Source organism: Phalacrocorax aristotelis, chromosome 9 (assembly GCF_949628215.1).
Source record: "Phalacrocorax aristotelis chromosome 9, bGulAri2.1, whole genome shotgun sequence".
Taxonomy (NCBI): Eukaryota; Metazoa; Chordata; class Aves; order Suliformes; family Phalacrocoracidae; genus Phalacrocorax; species Phalacrocorax aristotelis.
This window is the reverse complement of record NC_134284.1, coordinates 11,183,457-11,196,966: the sequence shown is the minus strand read 5'-3', so window position 1 is coordinate 11,196,966 and position 13,510 is coordinate 11,183,457. Positions and strand designations below refer to the sequence as shown.

Genomic DNA, 13,510 nt, shown 5'->3' with positions numbered 1-13,510 from the left:
TAAATCTAAGTTTCATACTGATTCATTAAAAAGCTGAAACTCAATGTAAAGCTATCATTTATCACTATGTGTATCTATCATTAGCTGTCATTTATCACCAAATCAAGTAGTTTGACTGCAAATTGCATAAATATGGAATTGTTAATTGATAAATACTTTTAATGAACCATGCATAGCTTTGCCAAAGGATTGCTAGCTGAATTCAGCAAGGCTACTTCTATTTGAACATGAAACTAGTATTTTAAAAATCAAGCATCAATGCCTAGTTCATATTGCAAATCTGGTGTTTTAATTATTTTCTTTTTCATTTTATACTATGCCGCCATGTTTCATATCCATCTTTAAAATAACATGATCACAACATTTTAAGCAGGTCTTTATGGACTATATAGAAGTTTTAAATTAATACATACCCCTCAAATTCTTACACAAAATCAACCTTGTTAATAAAATATTACTTGTGTAATGCTATCAAGGTCATCTTTCCAGAAGTGTAAAATTTGCACTGTTTATTGCTGCTTTATCACAACTTCAATAGCCATAAGAGTAGATAGCACTTTACAGATTGGAAACTTGACAACATTGATGCTCTGATGTGTCTGAAATCCAGGGACCTGATACCACAAATCTTTACTCAGATATGTTGTTCCACTCATTTCAAGTTAGCTACAGTACAGACTACTCACATCTCTATCCAAATCCCTGTAAAGTTAACAGGGGTTCTCACTGCAAAGCTATGTTCTCCTATTTAATGTAACAGATCTACTTGAAAAATACCTCACTTTAGCATTTAATAGAAAATTATTAGGTTGAATTCAGTTCAGTGGAAGAATTTCTTCCACAAAATCACTGTTTAGGAACACATACAAGTAAATATAAAATAATACCTCTGAGCTCTCACAGTCAGAAAAATCAGGCAAGGACTGGCACCTTCTCAGTAAACTTTTTGCCTACAGGTAAAACAAAAAGCAAAATAAGTCTGAATTAGTCTGAGCCTAGTATGACTAGAGCTTTCAGATACCTTCTGTTTTTAAAAGCATGGACTGCCAAAAATAGAGCTAATGTCCAAAGAAATCTGTGTTTTCACAAAAAAACAACCTGACCTTTGCCAGAGTGAAGGACAGCCTGCATTTGTCTGGATTTCTGGATCTCTTAAGCCCATTCGACTGCCAGATGTCCAAAAATCCAAGAAACATTCAACATACTCATATAGATTAATGCTAAAGAGCAAGGACAGTCAGTGGACATACTCTATATATGTACTATACATGCTCCAATCTCAGAACACAATGTGAATACGCCACACACTTAATCACCCGGTGAATCTACTGCGTGTATGGAAATGTCTTTCCAATAAACATCTTTTAAGCCAGGCACTTCTTAAAAGTGTCATATTCACTCCACATCAAATGACATTAGTCACACACATTCCTATCTCGAGAATCCCAGACAAAAAATGGCCACATCACAACCATAATTTCCAATGAGAATATTACTTATTCCTGAGAATCTATGTGCTTCATCTGTTTTCAGTTGTTGTTAATAGACCTACTTGTACCATAGTAACCATTTTCTTTTTCAGTAAAATAGACGTTCCCAATAAGTCCACAAGTAAACATGGAATAAAATATGATATTGTAGTAACTGCAGACTTTATTACTTCCAGTTATTATATCTAATGGCCCAGTCAACTTGTAGGCAAAGGAATACCAGCACTTTCCATCTCTGCTGGACAATTCCAAATCAGTTTATAGTTACATATACAGCTGTAACATCTTTCTGCCTGAGGCCAAACATGATACAAAATTCCAAAGTTTTTAGCCAATGCAAAACAACTATTTTAAGTTGCTGCTGCCAGAGGATGTAGATGTGCAAAGCTGATCGCAGAATTCTTCCTTTTGACACAGTAAATAAGATTCTCCTCATTATTTCCAGCCAGCTCCTGCAAGAAATGTTCAAACCAGCAGGTGTTCCTTTATCATAATCGAATTTATCTTTTTGTTCTGCTTCCATCTCATCTACATGTCACCCATTCTTGAATGATGTATTCTCAGATAGCCATAATCATTATTTTTAAAGCTGCTTTCAAGAACAAAAGCAAGCATGCCTTGCCCAGCATGTTTCACCTTCAAATAGGAAGCAGATTATGCAACAGCTCTTAACTGCTCTAATAATCCAAGCTTGCAGGTAGAGCCCTAAATTTTTATATTAAAAAGTGCCTCCAAACACTAAATTATACCTAGGAGCTCAGCTGCAGTAATAATATGCTAGCCACAGTTTGCTGTTTCTGGCTGCAAATACATCCACTCATGCATTAGTTTTCCTCACTTGCAGCTGAGGTCTCAGCAACACCAGCAGCCAGTTCCAAGGTTTCAGCTGTGTTTTAGCTGCCAGAACACTGGGTTGTACCTCAAATTCTCTGGTAGAGAAATATTTTCAGCTTACTTCCCATAGGATTTGAGTGAGCTTTTACCCACTTCCACCTCTCAGATCTAATCACCTGAAATAGCTAACCCTATGTAAACATACATAACTGAACACCGTCATTAGGCACTTCAGGTCCTCAGTGGAGCTGCAGCTCTTTCTTCCTACATTGCCTCCATGAACTAGATCAACAGTGTTTGAGATAGTCAGGATTCTGCAATCGAAAAGACCCACACTGCAGCTTAGAGCCACACTTCAATATTTCACTTGCAAATCACCTGCATAGAATCAGTTGCCTATCCTTTAATATTACATTCAGAGAAATTCTAGATTAAAAAAATTCACACACATGGAAACACCTCTTTTCCCCCATTCTGCTTCTTGACTCTTCCCAAGCAGTCTCAAGTTTCAAAAAGTGAGATTTAGCATTGTCTAATAAAAAACGAGCAAGTATCTAACATAAAATTGTTTCTAGAAGTCAACTATATAGAAATATTTTCTTATGATTAGATCCTCAAACTAAGATTTGTTTTGCTAATCTCAATTTTTAGTGTTATATTAAAACAAAACTGTACTGTGATACACACCAGTCCATAATCAGAGAAATCATTATCATCTTGTTCAGCTTCTAACTCTTCTTCATGATCAGTGAAAAAATCTTCAAATACAACATCCTCAATAACGTTGCTCTGAAATATTAATATATTTGAATATGTGCAATGCTATTATTTTAGTCAGCTATAGAAAACATAGTAACAAATAAATAAAGCCTATAATGTATTTGAGCTAACGATTTATGATGATCAAGACCAACATCACAGAAGCCATTTATCCCAGGCTTCTGAGGGAGTACGTTCTTCAACATGATCAAGTATTACATGGTGCAAAAGGGGTAAAGACTTGAGGAAACTGATTATTGCTACCTGATTCTCTAAAGTTTTTATCTTTAGTTTTGGTGATTTATGTCAGGTTGCAGTAGTCCATAAAGGAACAAGAACACAGTTCTTCGTTTAGTCACAGCAATGCTAGGAGATGGGCACTATGTCAGGTTCATTCCTGTTATCAGTTAATCCATGCATGAATGGCTCATCTCTTGCAATAATATATTCACAGTGGAGATTTTACATTCAAAACATTTCAAAACTTAAAAATATCAGCATTTTCTAAAATGGGCTTTGTTAAATATATGAAATATTTTATTACATTTTAATAGAAAACTGCCAGCATAGCAGAAGAAAAAAGTAGCTTTCAAGATAAATGTAAAGACATTAAGCAAGATAATAAAATAGAAAGCAGTAATTAAGAATAATTACTACCAGAAACTTTATTATTGTAGAAAACTAGATTAAACAATACTATAATACGTATTATTCCAAATGGTACAATGACTTATATACCGTGTTAACAATATGCAGAAGTGTTAATAAGATAGCAGCATAAAATACAATTATTACAGTTAACAAATATGTTAGAAAAAGACGTATATTTCTGCAAAATATGGGAACACTAAAAATACACCTAAAATATTTACCTCATATGTAGGAAATAAAATTTCCTTTAATGAAGAAATTGGAGCAGAGAATTTTGGTGGAGCTGGAGCCCAAAACATTTTTAAAGCTTCTGGATAAATGGAAACCTTCAAAACCAATACAATTCAGTTATCAACTAACATAACTCAGTCTATAAATGTGTACTAAATCTGAACTATCATGTGATAAAGTGCTGTTTTCTGCTAAACATGATTTTGTAAAAAAACCACCTCACCAAATTCAGTGAATACAATGAAATCCCAAGAGGTAGAGGGCTCCACAGCCTGAATGAACAACCTGGTTTGCTCTTTTAGTGGTTTTATATGTTATTAATTAGCACATTAGCATATTTTACTAATTCAGAGAAGGAATTAAGAATTGAGATATGAGGTTTCAGAACAACACTCCCCATCAATGAAAAACTCCATATTCATTTTTATATTGTATATTGTCAAATGTTGAAAAACCAGGAGAGTTTTATTTCCAAGGTGTTCTGTTCTGTTGCACAACAATTCAGGAAAAAAAAACCAACCACTTCCCCCCCCCCCCATTCTGGATTTTGTGTCATCATTTGTACAATTGTGCATGTACAGCATACATTTATTAAAATTATTTCTTACTTTCTCTCCTAACAGTTGAAGTTGCGGCTTTTTAAGACAATATTCAGATACTTTTTGGCATTCAGTTAAACTTTTTGATGTATGAGGGGGGAGAAAGTGAATCCCATCTGTCCAATTATTCTGGAATTGGTCTGAAATAGGAACTCCTTCATAACAAATTCTGCAGCAACAAAAAAGATTAATAAATTACTCTGATTATGTCAGGTATTAACAGCACAGAAATAGCTCGGTCATTAAAGAAAATTAGGTAAAATTTAAATCAAATTAGAAATAAATGATGAATAAAACTTTTTTTTCTAAAGATGGAAATGACAATATACAATGGAAACCTGGTGCCACACCTGTAATTTTTGTAGCCACACACCAAGTAATTTTAAGACAATTTTCATTATCAGGTTCATGGTGTATATTATACAAGTCACAAGAAAAATATAACACTATGCTCTAAATGAAATGCAGTACATGCATAACTTCATGCATGGCAAATACACCACTCAAGTGCTGTGCTTACACTCAGATATACTTAAATGCCAAAGAGAACTGATTTCAGCAGGAATGTCTGGCTGGTTTTGAACAGCACCTTACATGATTACCTGGGAATTGGGTTCTGATTATTTTTTGTTTACCTTTTTTTAAGTAAATCTACCTAAGGCAAAAACCTTGCAAAAGGAATATTTCATTTTAGAAAGTTGTAGTTTGAAGTAATTATACATCCTAATTCTTATCTATCTACAGTTTCAATTTCCAAAAACAGTGAACACTTTTACACATAGTAACTCATAAGTATGTTTATATATGCATGTGCAGATACATATATATATAAAATCCTGTAATAACTGTTCTCACTTTATTTCCTTTGTTCCTGGTACATCTAAAAGGAAATTCAGATTTCAAGGATTTATTAATACTACCAAGCTGGTAAAACTTTTAGAGATTAGTAGCAACAATATTAACATTTATTAAACCGATATTTTACAGGATCTATATATAAAATAATTAATATTTTTATTTAACAGAGATTAGAAGTTACATTTATATTTTTTGCTATTCTGTAGCTTGTTTTATAGTACAATAATTACCTATGCTTTCACTTATTTCTTACTGTACTACCAATTACAAGCACAGAATGCAATAAATGGTCAAATATACAATACATATACAAAAGAACAAGAAAAAACCTCAATTTCATATATTCACGTATCCATAAATGTATGTAAATTAAAATGCACATTACAAGGAACACGACTTGTCTCAACACATTGGCATATGCCAACACTGACATCTGCTGGTATTAGTCAGGTTTGGGGTAGTTTTTCTGCAAACGCTAAATTAATAATGAAGTTTGTTTGTGCATTCATGGAACTAAAGTGTGAAACTTGTTACTTGCAATTTCACTGTCAGACATATATCTGTTGCAGTGGACTTGATTCTCATTTATGCTAACTGCAATGTATTTCCATTTTATGACCTATTTAGATTATCAGAATACTGTGTAAACGGGGCGGGGGGGTGGGCCTCAACTGAGAACCAGCCATTTCATTTAGCAAACAAAATGCCTTCTGAAGTACATTTGGACATTAAAATAGAATCCTTAAAATGTAGCACTAGCCTAGAAGTTGTAGTTCTTACACAGAGAGAAAGATTATAGATCTGGGAGTAGTTCTTGAACTCTTTCTGGAATGTTCCTTTCTTCAAGTGGAAGCTTTGACAAAAGACCTATTTCTTAAAGCGAAAAAAAACCCAAGAACTGAAAATGTAACTTTTGACAAGTGTTTGACCTTCCTGGTTTTTCTTTACATGTAAGTATTTGGTGGTTCTGACTATTCATGGTGGATGTCTGCATAAAAGGAATGTCAAGTGAAGTTGTGAAAGATAGAAAAGGTATAAAACAATCAAAATATTCCTTAGCATTTGGTGGTTAAAAGCACTGTAAGTGAACAACGTAAAAAGAGCTGTCCCTCTTCTAGGGCACTTTTGTCATAATAGTTTTCAATTCAGGGAGTTTATACTAAGTAATCAACTGTGAGTTAATGCAAAACATTCAGACTTTTCATTTCTGGAAGACAGAAGTACCATGGAGGAAAGCTCCAAGTAACAATAATACTGATCTATTAATACTGTTTCCATCTGCCGGTAAAAAACTGTAAAATCAGAATATCTCAGGGAGATGCAGACATTCCTGCATGAAGGAATCTTAACATACATAACATGAAGCTACAAATCCTGTTAAAATTTTTGTAGGATATCTGCCAGGAACAGGTTTGACTATCCATATATAACCTTCATAAAAATATATTAAGCTTAATACTTTTCTTTATGGCTTTTTTAAGTAGCTTTTTAAACTCTCAGATAACTGATACCTGCAGAGTATGCCAAGATTAAACAGGAGAGCAAAACCAAGGCACCTTTGCTATCTGATGGAATAAACTTAATACCAATCCCAGGACAGAGCTGTAGCTGACCTTGGGAAGTGTACATCTTCATAAACGGATACACCATGCTCTGCAGGATGTTTTTAGCAGAGGTGAATGAGAAGTTATATATATAGTTTAAGCCTGTGGATATTTTTCACAGTGAAGACAAGACTTTAAAGCAAGAAAATTATTGCTTTCTTGATGTGATCTACCATAAAATCCTACACTACTATAGGCTTCTTTGGACTTTGCTACAGTCAAACAAGATTCTTTCACAGAAGAACTCAGAACTAGTACCAAAAAAAATTTAAGATAGATCTATTGCTATTTGAACGGTTGACAAAGTCATTTGAATTTTATTATCCACTACACAGAAATCATGCTTACCCCCACCGAGACCATTTGCATTTGTGATATTAGCTAAATGCAGGGAATTGGTCAGTAATGAAATGTGAACAACTTAAACAGACCTAAATTAGCGTTAGGTAAAAGATACCTTTGACCCTCAAGGCTCAAATAAGGCAACCAGTTTTAAAAATTAAAAACAGAAGATTATGGCAGATGGTGCCACTAGGTGGCAGTGCTCCAAAGAATTTAGTTTTCTAGATTTTGAGGATTAAACAAATTCAGCAAGGAATTTTGGTATGGGCTTCCTTTTAGACTTCAGTTCTTTTCATCTCTGGGGAATGTAGCTCTCAATGTAGAAATTTCTTCCCAAAAAATTTCTACTGATTCATAAAGTTCAGACTCACCCTCAATTTCCTCAACCTGCTGGCTACTTCTTGAAAACCAAACCATTTTCTTCAAATCCCATCCTCCCATAGCTTCTACAGTTCATCTCTCCTAGTTCCACTCCCATCTAACTCCTTCAGCTTTCTGGGTTTTTCAAGGAGTTCTGTCCTCTATTCTCTTCTTCCTCTACTCTATTTCTAGCAATGTTCTAGTCAAAGACCATGTACAGGTTCCCTCTCCATGGTATCTAATTTCGTATCTCACTTGCTGCGGCATCCATTTCGTTAGCATAGACAAGCATTGCCTTGTTCTGTAAACATTTGTTCAAAGCACTACTGCAAAGATCATAGTTGCTTGCTTTGAACGTTATCCCATCCTTCAAAGAAATCAAAAAAGAGAAGCTCATTCAAATTTAAGATGCCCCTCTGTTTTCAAAGCCTTCAAAGCCTTTCCTTTTTTGTCATCTCTAGGTCAGTAAAGCAATAACAACTTGTATTTTTGTGACTTCTGACTCCATCACTGACTTCCTAAGGTTGGGGGGTTTTCCTTTTTGAACATCTTTTTGCCCATCTTCATGCTGCCTCTCATATCTGAGAAAAGCTCACTACAGCCATCAATCTATTCTCTCAAGATTTCCTCAAATCCTCTTCCACCATGACCTGCAAAACAGCTAATGGCTGGCCTACTGGTATGCCGAAACCCCTGCTTACAATACTGATCAGTGTCCTTATTCTCATCCAATCCTTTTACTCTCTGTCTGTATCTGTCCAACAGACAGGAAATGCTGCTGAACCAAAAGCAAACACTCCAATTATGGCCATGAATGATATTCATATGCTACCCAAATTCCTAAAAGAAGCAGAAGCTCACGCAAAAAGGGAAACATCAGAGCCTAATCCTGTACCCTGAAATAACGCCATCCTTGACAGTTAGTGTAACCTTGACTACATCAAAAGAATTCAGTGACTAAAAACTTCCATAAAGCAAATTACGGATTCATATTTTAAGGTCAGGGAGAAGCATCATGATTACCCAACCTGACCTTCTAAATAATACAGATAAAATTTCATCAGTATTCCTGCAACAAGCTCACAATTTGCTGGGTGAAGCTCAGGATATACCTCAGAAAGAAATCCAGTTTTGATTTAAAGGCTGTAAGTAATGGATCATTTCAGAAGCTGCTACCTTCATTGCTATACATTGAAATCTTATAGCTACTCTTAATTTGTCTGGACTGAAACCTCAGCTACTGGGTCTGTTATGTTTTCTTTCAGCAAGTCCTCTTGCATCAGAAACTCTACCATGCAGGTAACATATTCAAACCAACTCTATATCTCTTCTGTAAAACCAACATAAGAATCTTTTAAAATGTCTTAATACAGAACTGGTATTCAAGAAAAAGAGAGATTGCATACAGGAATCAACACTTCTGCTTGCTTCCCTAGAATAGTATTTGGAACACTGTTAAATGCATTAAGTGCACAACATTCCTACAAACCTTCATATGAAAGAAGAATCACAGATTTAGCTAAAAGGAAATCTGCTGCCCCTCTCTGGAACTTAGATTTTTCAGGGGCTGCAGGCAGAAATTTCCCTCCATTTCAAATCCAGAATATGGAGCCCTCTTCTAAGCCTGGATGCACCCATTCTTTCAAGAAAGGGCAACATTATTTTTCTTCATTTGTAAGACAAGAAAAAAAGTAGAGTGGTGATTTCCACCTCTTTATGATAATTCATTATTAAAGCACAAGGCAGGAAATAAGAATTTGTTGCTTATCTGAGGATTCAAACCTCACTCACCATTAGATCATTTGACCATTCTGGGTACAGGAAGTTGTGCTGTTGAGCAGAAAAGAATGCAAAAATCATGCAGCCAAGAGAGAACAAGTGGTGACATGACTCTCTCAGTTGTTGGAGCACTTACCTGGAACAGAAAAGCTCTGTACAATATTTCTAATCTAAAAACTCTTTTTTATTTATTATTGCTGATTTCTCACCTCCTTTATTTTACGGTAAACATGTTTAAATTAAAGTTCGGAGAGTATTACACTCTTCTGTTGCTTATCTTTCAAGACTGTAAAGCTCCTTTCAGAGTTACTGCTTTTCAGGATACAGGATACAGTCTCCCCTCCTACAATGGATGACCCTAATTCCCTATTCTTATCCTTATGACCTTGCATTTGGCTACACTAAAACACATGTTTTTCAAGTAAGCCCAAGTTAACAAGCTACACAAATTGCCCTGTAAAACTGACCTAGCCTTATCCTTATTTACCACTCTACCATTCTTTAGATCACTGCAGACTTTATATGCAATAATTTTATATTTCTGAAGCTGGCGATATACAGAACTGTAAGTAACAAACTGCCAATCCGAAAAAAATCAGGAAAAACTTAGGAGTATTAAGGTTCCAACTCTGAATTTTTTTTTGTTACTACATCAACTAGAAAGGCACAAAAAAGCAAAAATATAACCAAAGTAGTAAGCAATGAAAAAAGAACATGCTTCATATTCATTCATATGCACATTATTTTAGTGCAAAACACAAAAAAAATTTTTTAAATCAAAGATTTAGGTATTCACTACCAACAAATATAAAAATTGGTAACACAATAACATGATAAAACTGAGTAGGCTTATTCCAAAATCCATTTACGTTTCCTCACTACTTCTTACAGAACAGATTTTTTGACCAATCTCTTTACATGCTGCATCAACCTCAGAAAAATTAACTATTATGCATTTTGTTCTACTTCAGCTCCTCATTCATTAAAGATGCAGGATCGTGCAGTTATCACATGACTACCTTTTACATATGCAATTGAAAATTTTTTTCTACAAGTTTATCTAGCTCCCAGTTCTGTATGTGCTTAACTTTGTGCATGTGTTGAGCTCAACAGAACTACACCCAATGATTTAGTTATGCTTGTTCCTAAGTGCTTGTAGAAACAGGGTTGAGGTGAGATCGTCCCTGTGATAAAGGGCTAGTGGGTGTGCACTTTAAACCTTTCACTACTGCAAAATTTTACATTCACAGAAAGCCTACTCTATTTGCTCAGTATTTCTCGTTATTTCAATGGGACCTCTCGTGAGTAGAATGAAGTATAAAAATTCATATATTTATAACCTAATTGTCACATATAACTTAAAATGTCTCCCAAGTCCAATTTATTTTAAAAAACAAATATGCATTTTACATTTTAAGATATAAGACTTTTAGTACCCTTATTCTAATTTTTTAACACACATCTACCAAATAAGGCAATTTTTTTTCAAATCATCATCTTTGCCACTTTTTTGAAACTACTAAATACTGAAACACCATGAAAGTTATTTCTCAACATATAATCCTTTCATTTACAATATTAATTAAATCATAGTAACTTGGAAAATAAGTAATTTCATACCTTTTCTTTTCAGCTTGTTCTTTCAAACAAATATATGTGGAATACATTGGTTCTTCCTCCTTATCGTCCATGTCCTCTGCTGTAAATAAGGTATTGTGACCTCTTCTGTCTGAAGTATGATAAACTCTAGAAACCAGTTGTAAATACGGAGGCAATATAAAACTAGGAAAAGCAGTACATAGACGATGAATGCCTGGGTGATGTTGACCTCTAGAAAGGAAAACAAATCAAGAATCTTAATATCCATTCCCTATATTCTAAAGTACATAGTTTATGAAATACTAATCATTACATACATCAGGCCGTAGGATAGAAATTGCTAACATAAATACTTGGCATAAAGTCCCTCGTATTTTCTTCTAAAAGTAGAGATATTATTATTTAGAAAAGAAAAACAGGTGAAAGCTAAAGTTGGTAAAAATTTTGAAGTAAAAAGTGCAGTAATCACAATTTTACTTTCCCAACTTAAGCAGAGCTTTCACTTGCTGCACTGAAAGCTTAAACCAAGTAATGCAGATTTACAGCTTAAATTGGGTATGCGAATAAATGTTATGTTAAAATGTTACATATACATATTCGTCTGCAAATTCTCTCCCATATCAGAGTACTCTCTAAGTACCCTTAAAACTTTGAATTAGTTTTATTTTATGCTATCACTTGAACTTCTTCCTAGCTTTTCAATTCGGTTGTTGATTTCAGAGGAAACATCGTGTCTTGACTATCTTTGAAAAGTTAATAACTAAAAAATTCTACCATTTAAGCCTCCAGTCTAAGTTGTACTGAAGGTGATGAAAGTCTATAGACTTCCACAGGCCATGGATAAATTCTAAAAACAGTCTCCGGCTACTGTATGAACTCTACAAAGTTAATAAATGTCTAACATGCAGACAGTTACAATGCAAAGAGCAGTATATTGAAAATGTCTGAGACGTAAAAAACTCGGAAATGTCTCCCCAAGTATTTGCTACTTCCATTTAAAGTTTACAAGTGTCTTAATATTTTAAAATAAAATCCCAAATGAAGATGGTTAAAATTCCACTTTGAAATTACACTGAATAATTTTCAAGTGTAACTATTTTTCTGAGGTTCTCCTAATAAAATGACACTTTCAACAACTTGGATTTTTGTTTTAATGAGAACTACGTCTTATGTTATAAACAGATATTATAAAGGGGAAACCAGCAAGAACTACAACATGAAGTAAGGAAAACCTTAAGATTGATTTATCATGCAAAACAAAATATTTTTGTAACTCGAATATTTGCTCACATTTTCTGAAAAATAATGACAGCAAAAAAGTAAAAGAAAAAATCACACGTGTAAAGAAAAAAAACATGAAAGTCAGTGTAACATACAGAAATTTGATTCACAATCAAGTAATTATCACATCAAATATATACCAGATATACCTGTTACATTAATATAGCTTAAGTCCCTAAGTTTATACACACATGACAACCCAACAAGGAGTGTCAACAAGTCCTTTTATTTTCATTAAAATTGCTCAGTAAAATGTTTTTCAAGCCATACAATTTTAATATATAGAAAAGAGCCTAGTTACTTTATGCTTCAACAAGACAGTTTCACCAGCTCTTACAATCAAAAGTCTCTAGTAAAATCAGTGGCATTTTTGCATTAATGAGAACAGGAATGAGGTTAAACAAAAATTAAATATCCAGTTTGGAAAGCAACTCAATCACACAACACATGAGACTGCTTAGGCTTTAAGGCATGCTCACAGCAACCCTATGTAAGGCAAAGGATAATTTTTTTTTTTAACTAATTGAATACATTTACAGCATAAATGTAAATAAGTAACGGTTTTGGAGTTTGAAATCAGAGATCAGTGCTTTAATAAGTAGATCACATTAATTTAAAATCAGAAAGAAATATTTCACACTGCTTTTTTAATTCAATAAAGAGTATATAATCTTCATAAACATTTATAGCAGTTTACCTCAGGATGCTCTAACACAGTTCACTTTCTCTGCAACGCAATTACCACACCATTAGAAAAAAAATAGATAGCAAACAGTTTAACTTTGAACCTACAACATTTGGAGTGACTTCTGTAAATGATAGCAGGCAAAATATTTTTCAAATTCTTTAGGAACCTTTTTTCCTAAGTTCTTTTTCATTCTATTTAAATAAATAAAAACAATTTGAATGTCATTTTAATTGCATTATCATTACTGCTCTTGTATAGAAGTGTATCATTTCATTGAATGAACTAACCAAATGCTTTATCAATGCAAAGGGAAATATTTGGGGCATGCTGCAGGTAAAGGTGAATGTTTTTACAGCACACACTCTCCTAAAACAGACTATTTATCATTCTTTGAAAACAGGGGACATGAAAAAACAATAGTATGTGTGTGGCCTA

The 13,510-nt window shown here is 33.9% G+C and overlaps 1 protein-coding gene across 13 annotated transcripts in view; it reads right to left on the bottom strand.

The window, feature by feature from the left end:
* Positions 1-13,510, bottom strand: part of TTC6 (tetratricopeptide repeat domain 6) — a 79,284-nt gene that overhangs the window by 41,123 nt on the left and 24,651 nt on the right. For 12 of the 13 annotated variants that reach the window (XR_012662280.1, XR_012662279.1, XM_075103395.1 and 9 more), the window contains 5 exons: positions 11,128-11,337; positions 4,574-4,733; positions 3,956-4,060; positions 3,012-3,113; positions 888-950 (listed from right to left, as the gene is read on the bottom strand). Coding sequence is in view for 11 of the 13 variants with exons in the window: in XM_075103395.1 (XP_074959496.1) it covers positions 888-950; positions 3,012-3,113; positions 3,956-4,060; positions 4,574-4,733; positions 11,128-11,337 (640 nt within the window). In the remaining 2 variants the exon portion in view is untranslated. Of the gene's footprint in view, positions 1-887; positions 951-3,011; positions 3,114-3,955; positions 4,061-4,573; positions 4,734-11,127; positions 11,338-11,423; positions 13,074-13,510 lie in introns of those variants that run through there. The other variant, XM_075103405.1, reaches the window with a different exon arrangement.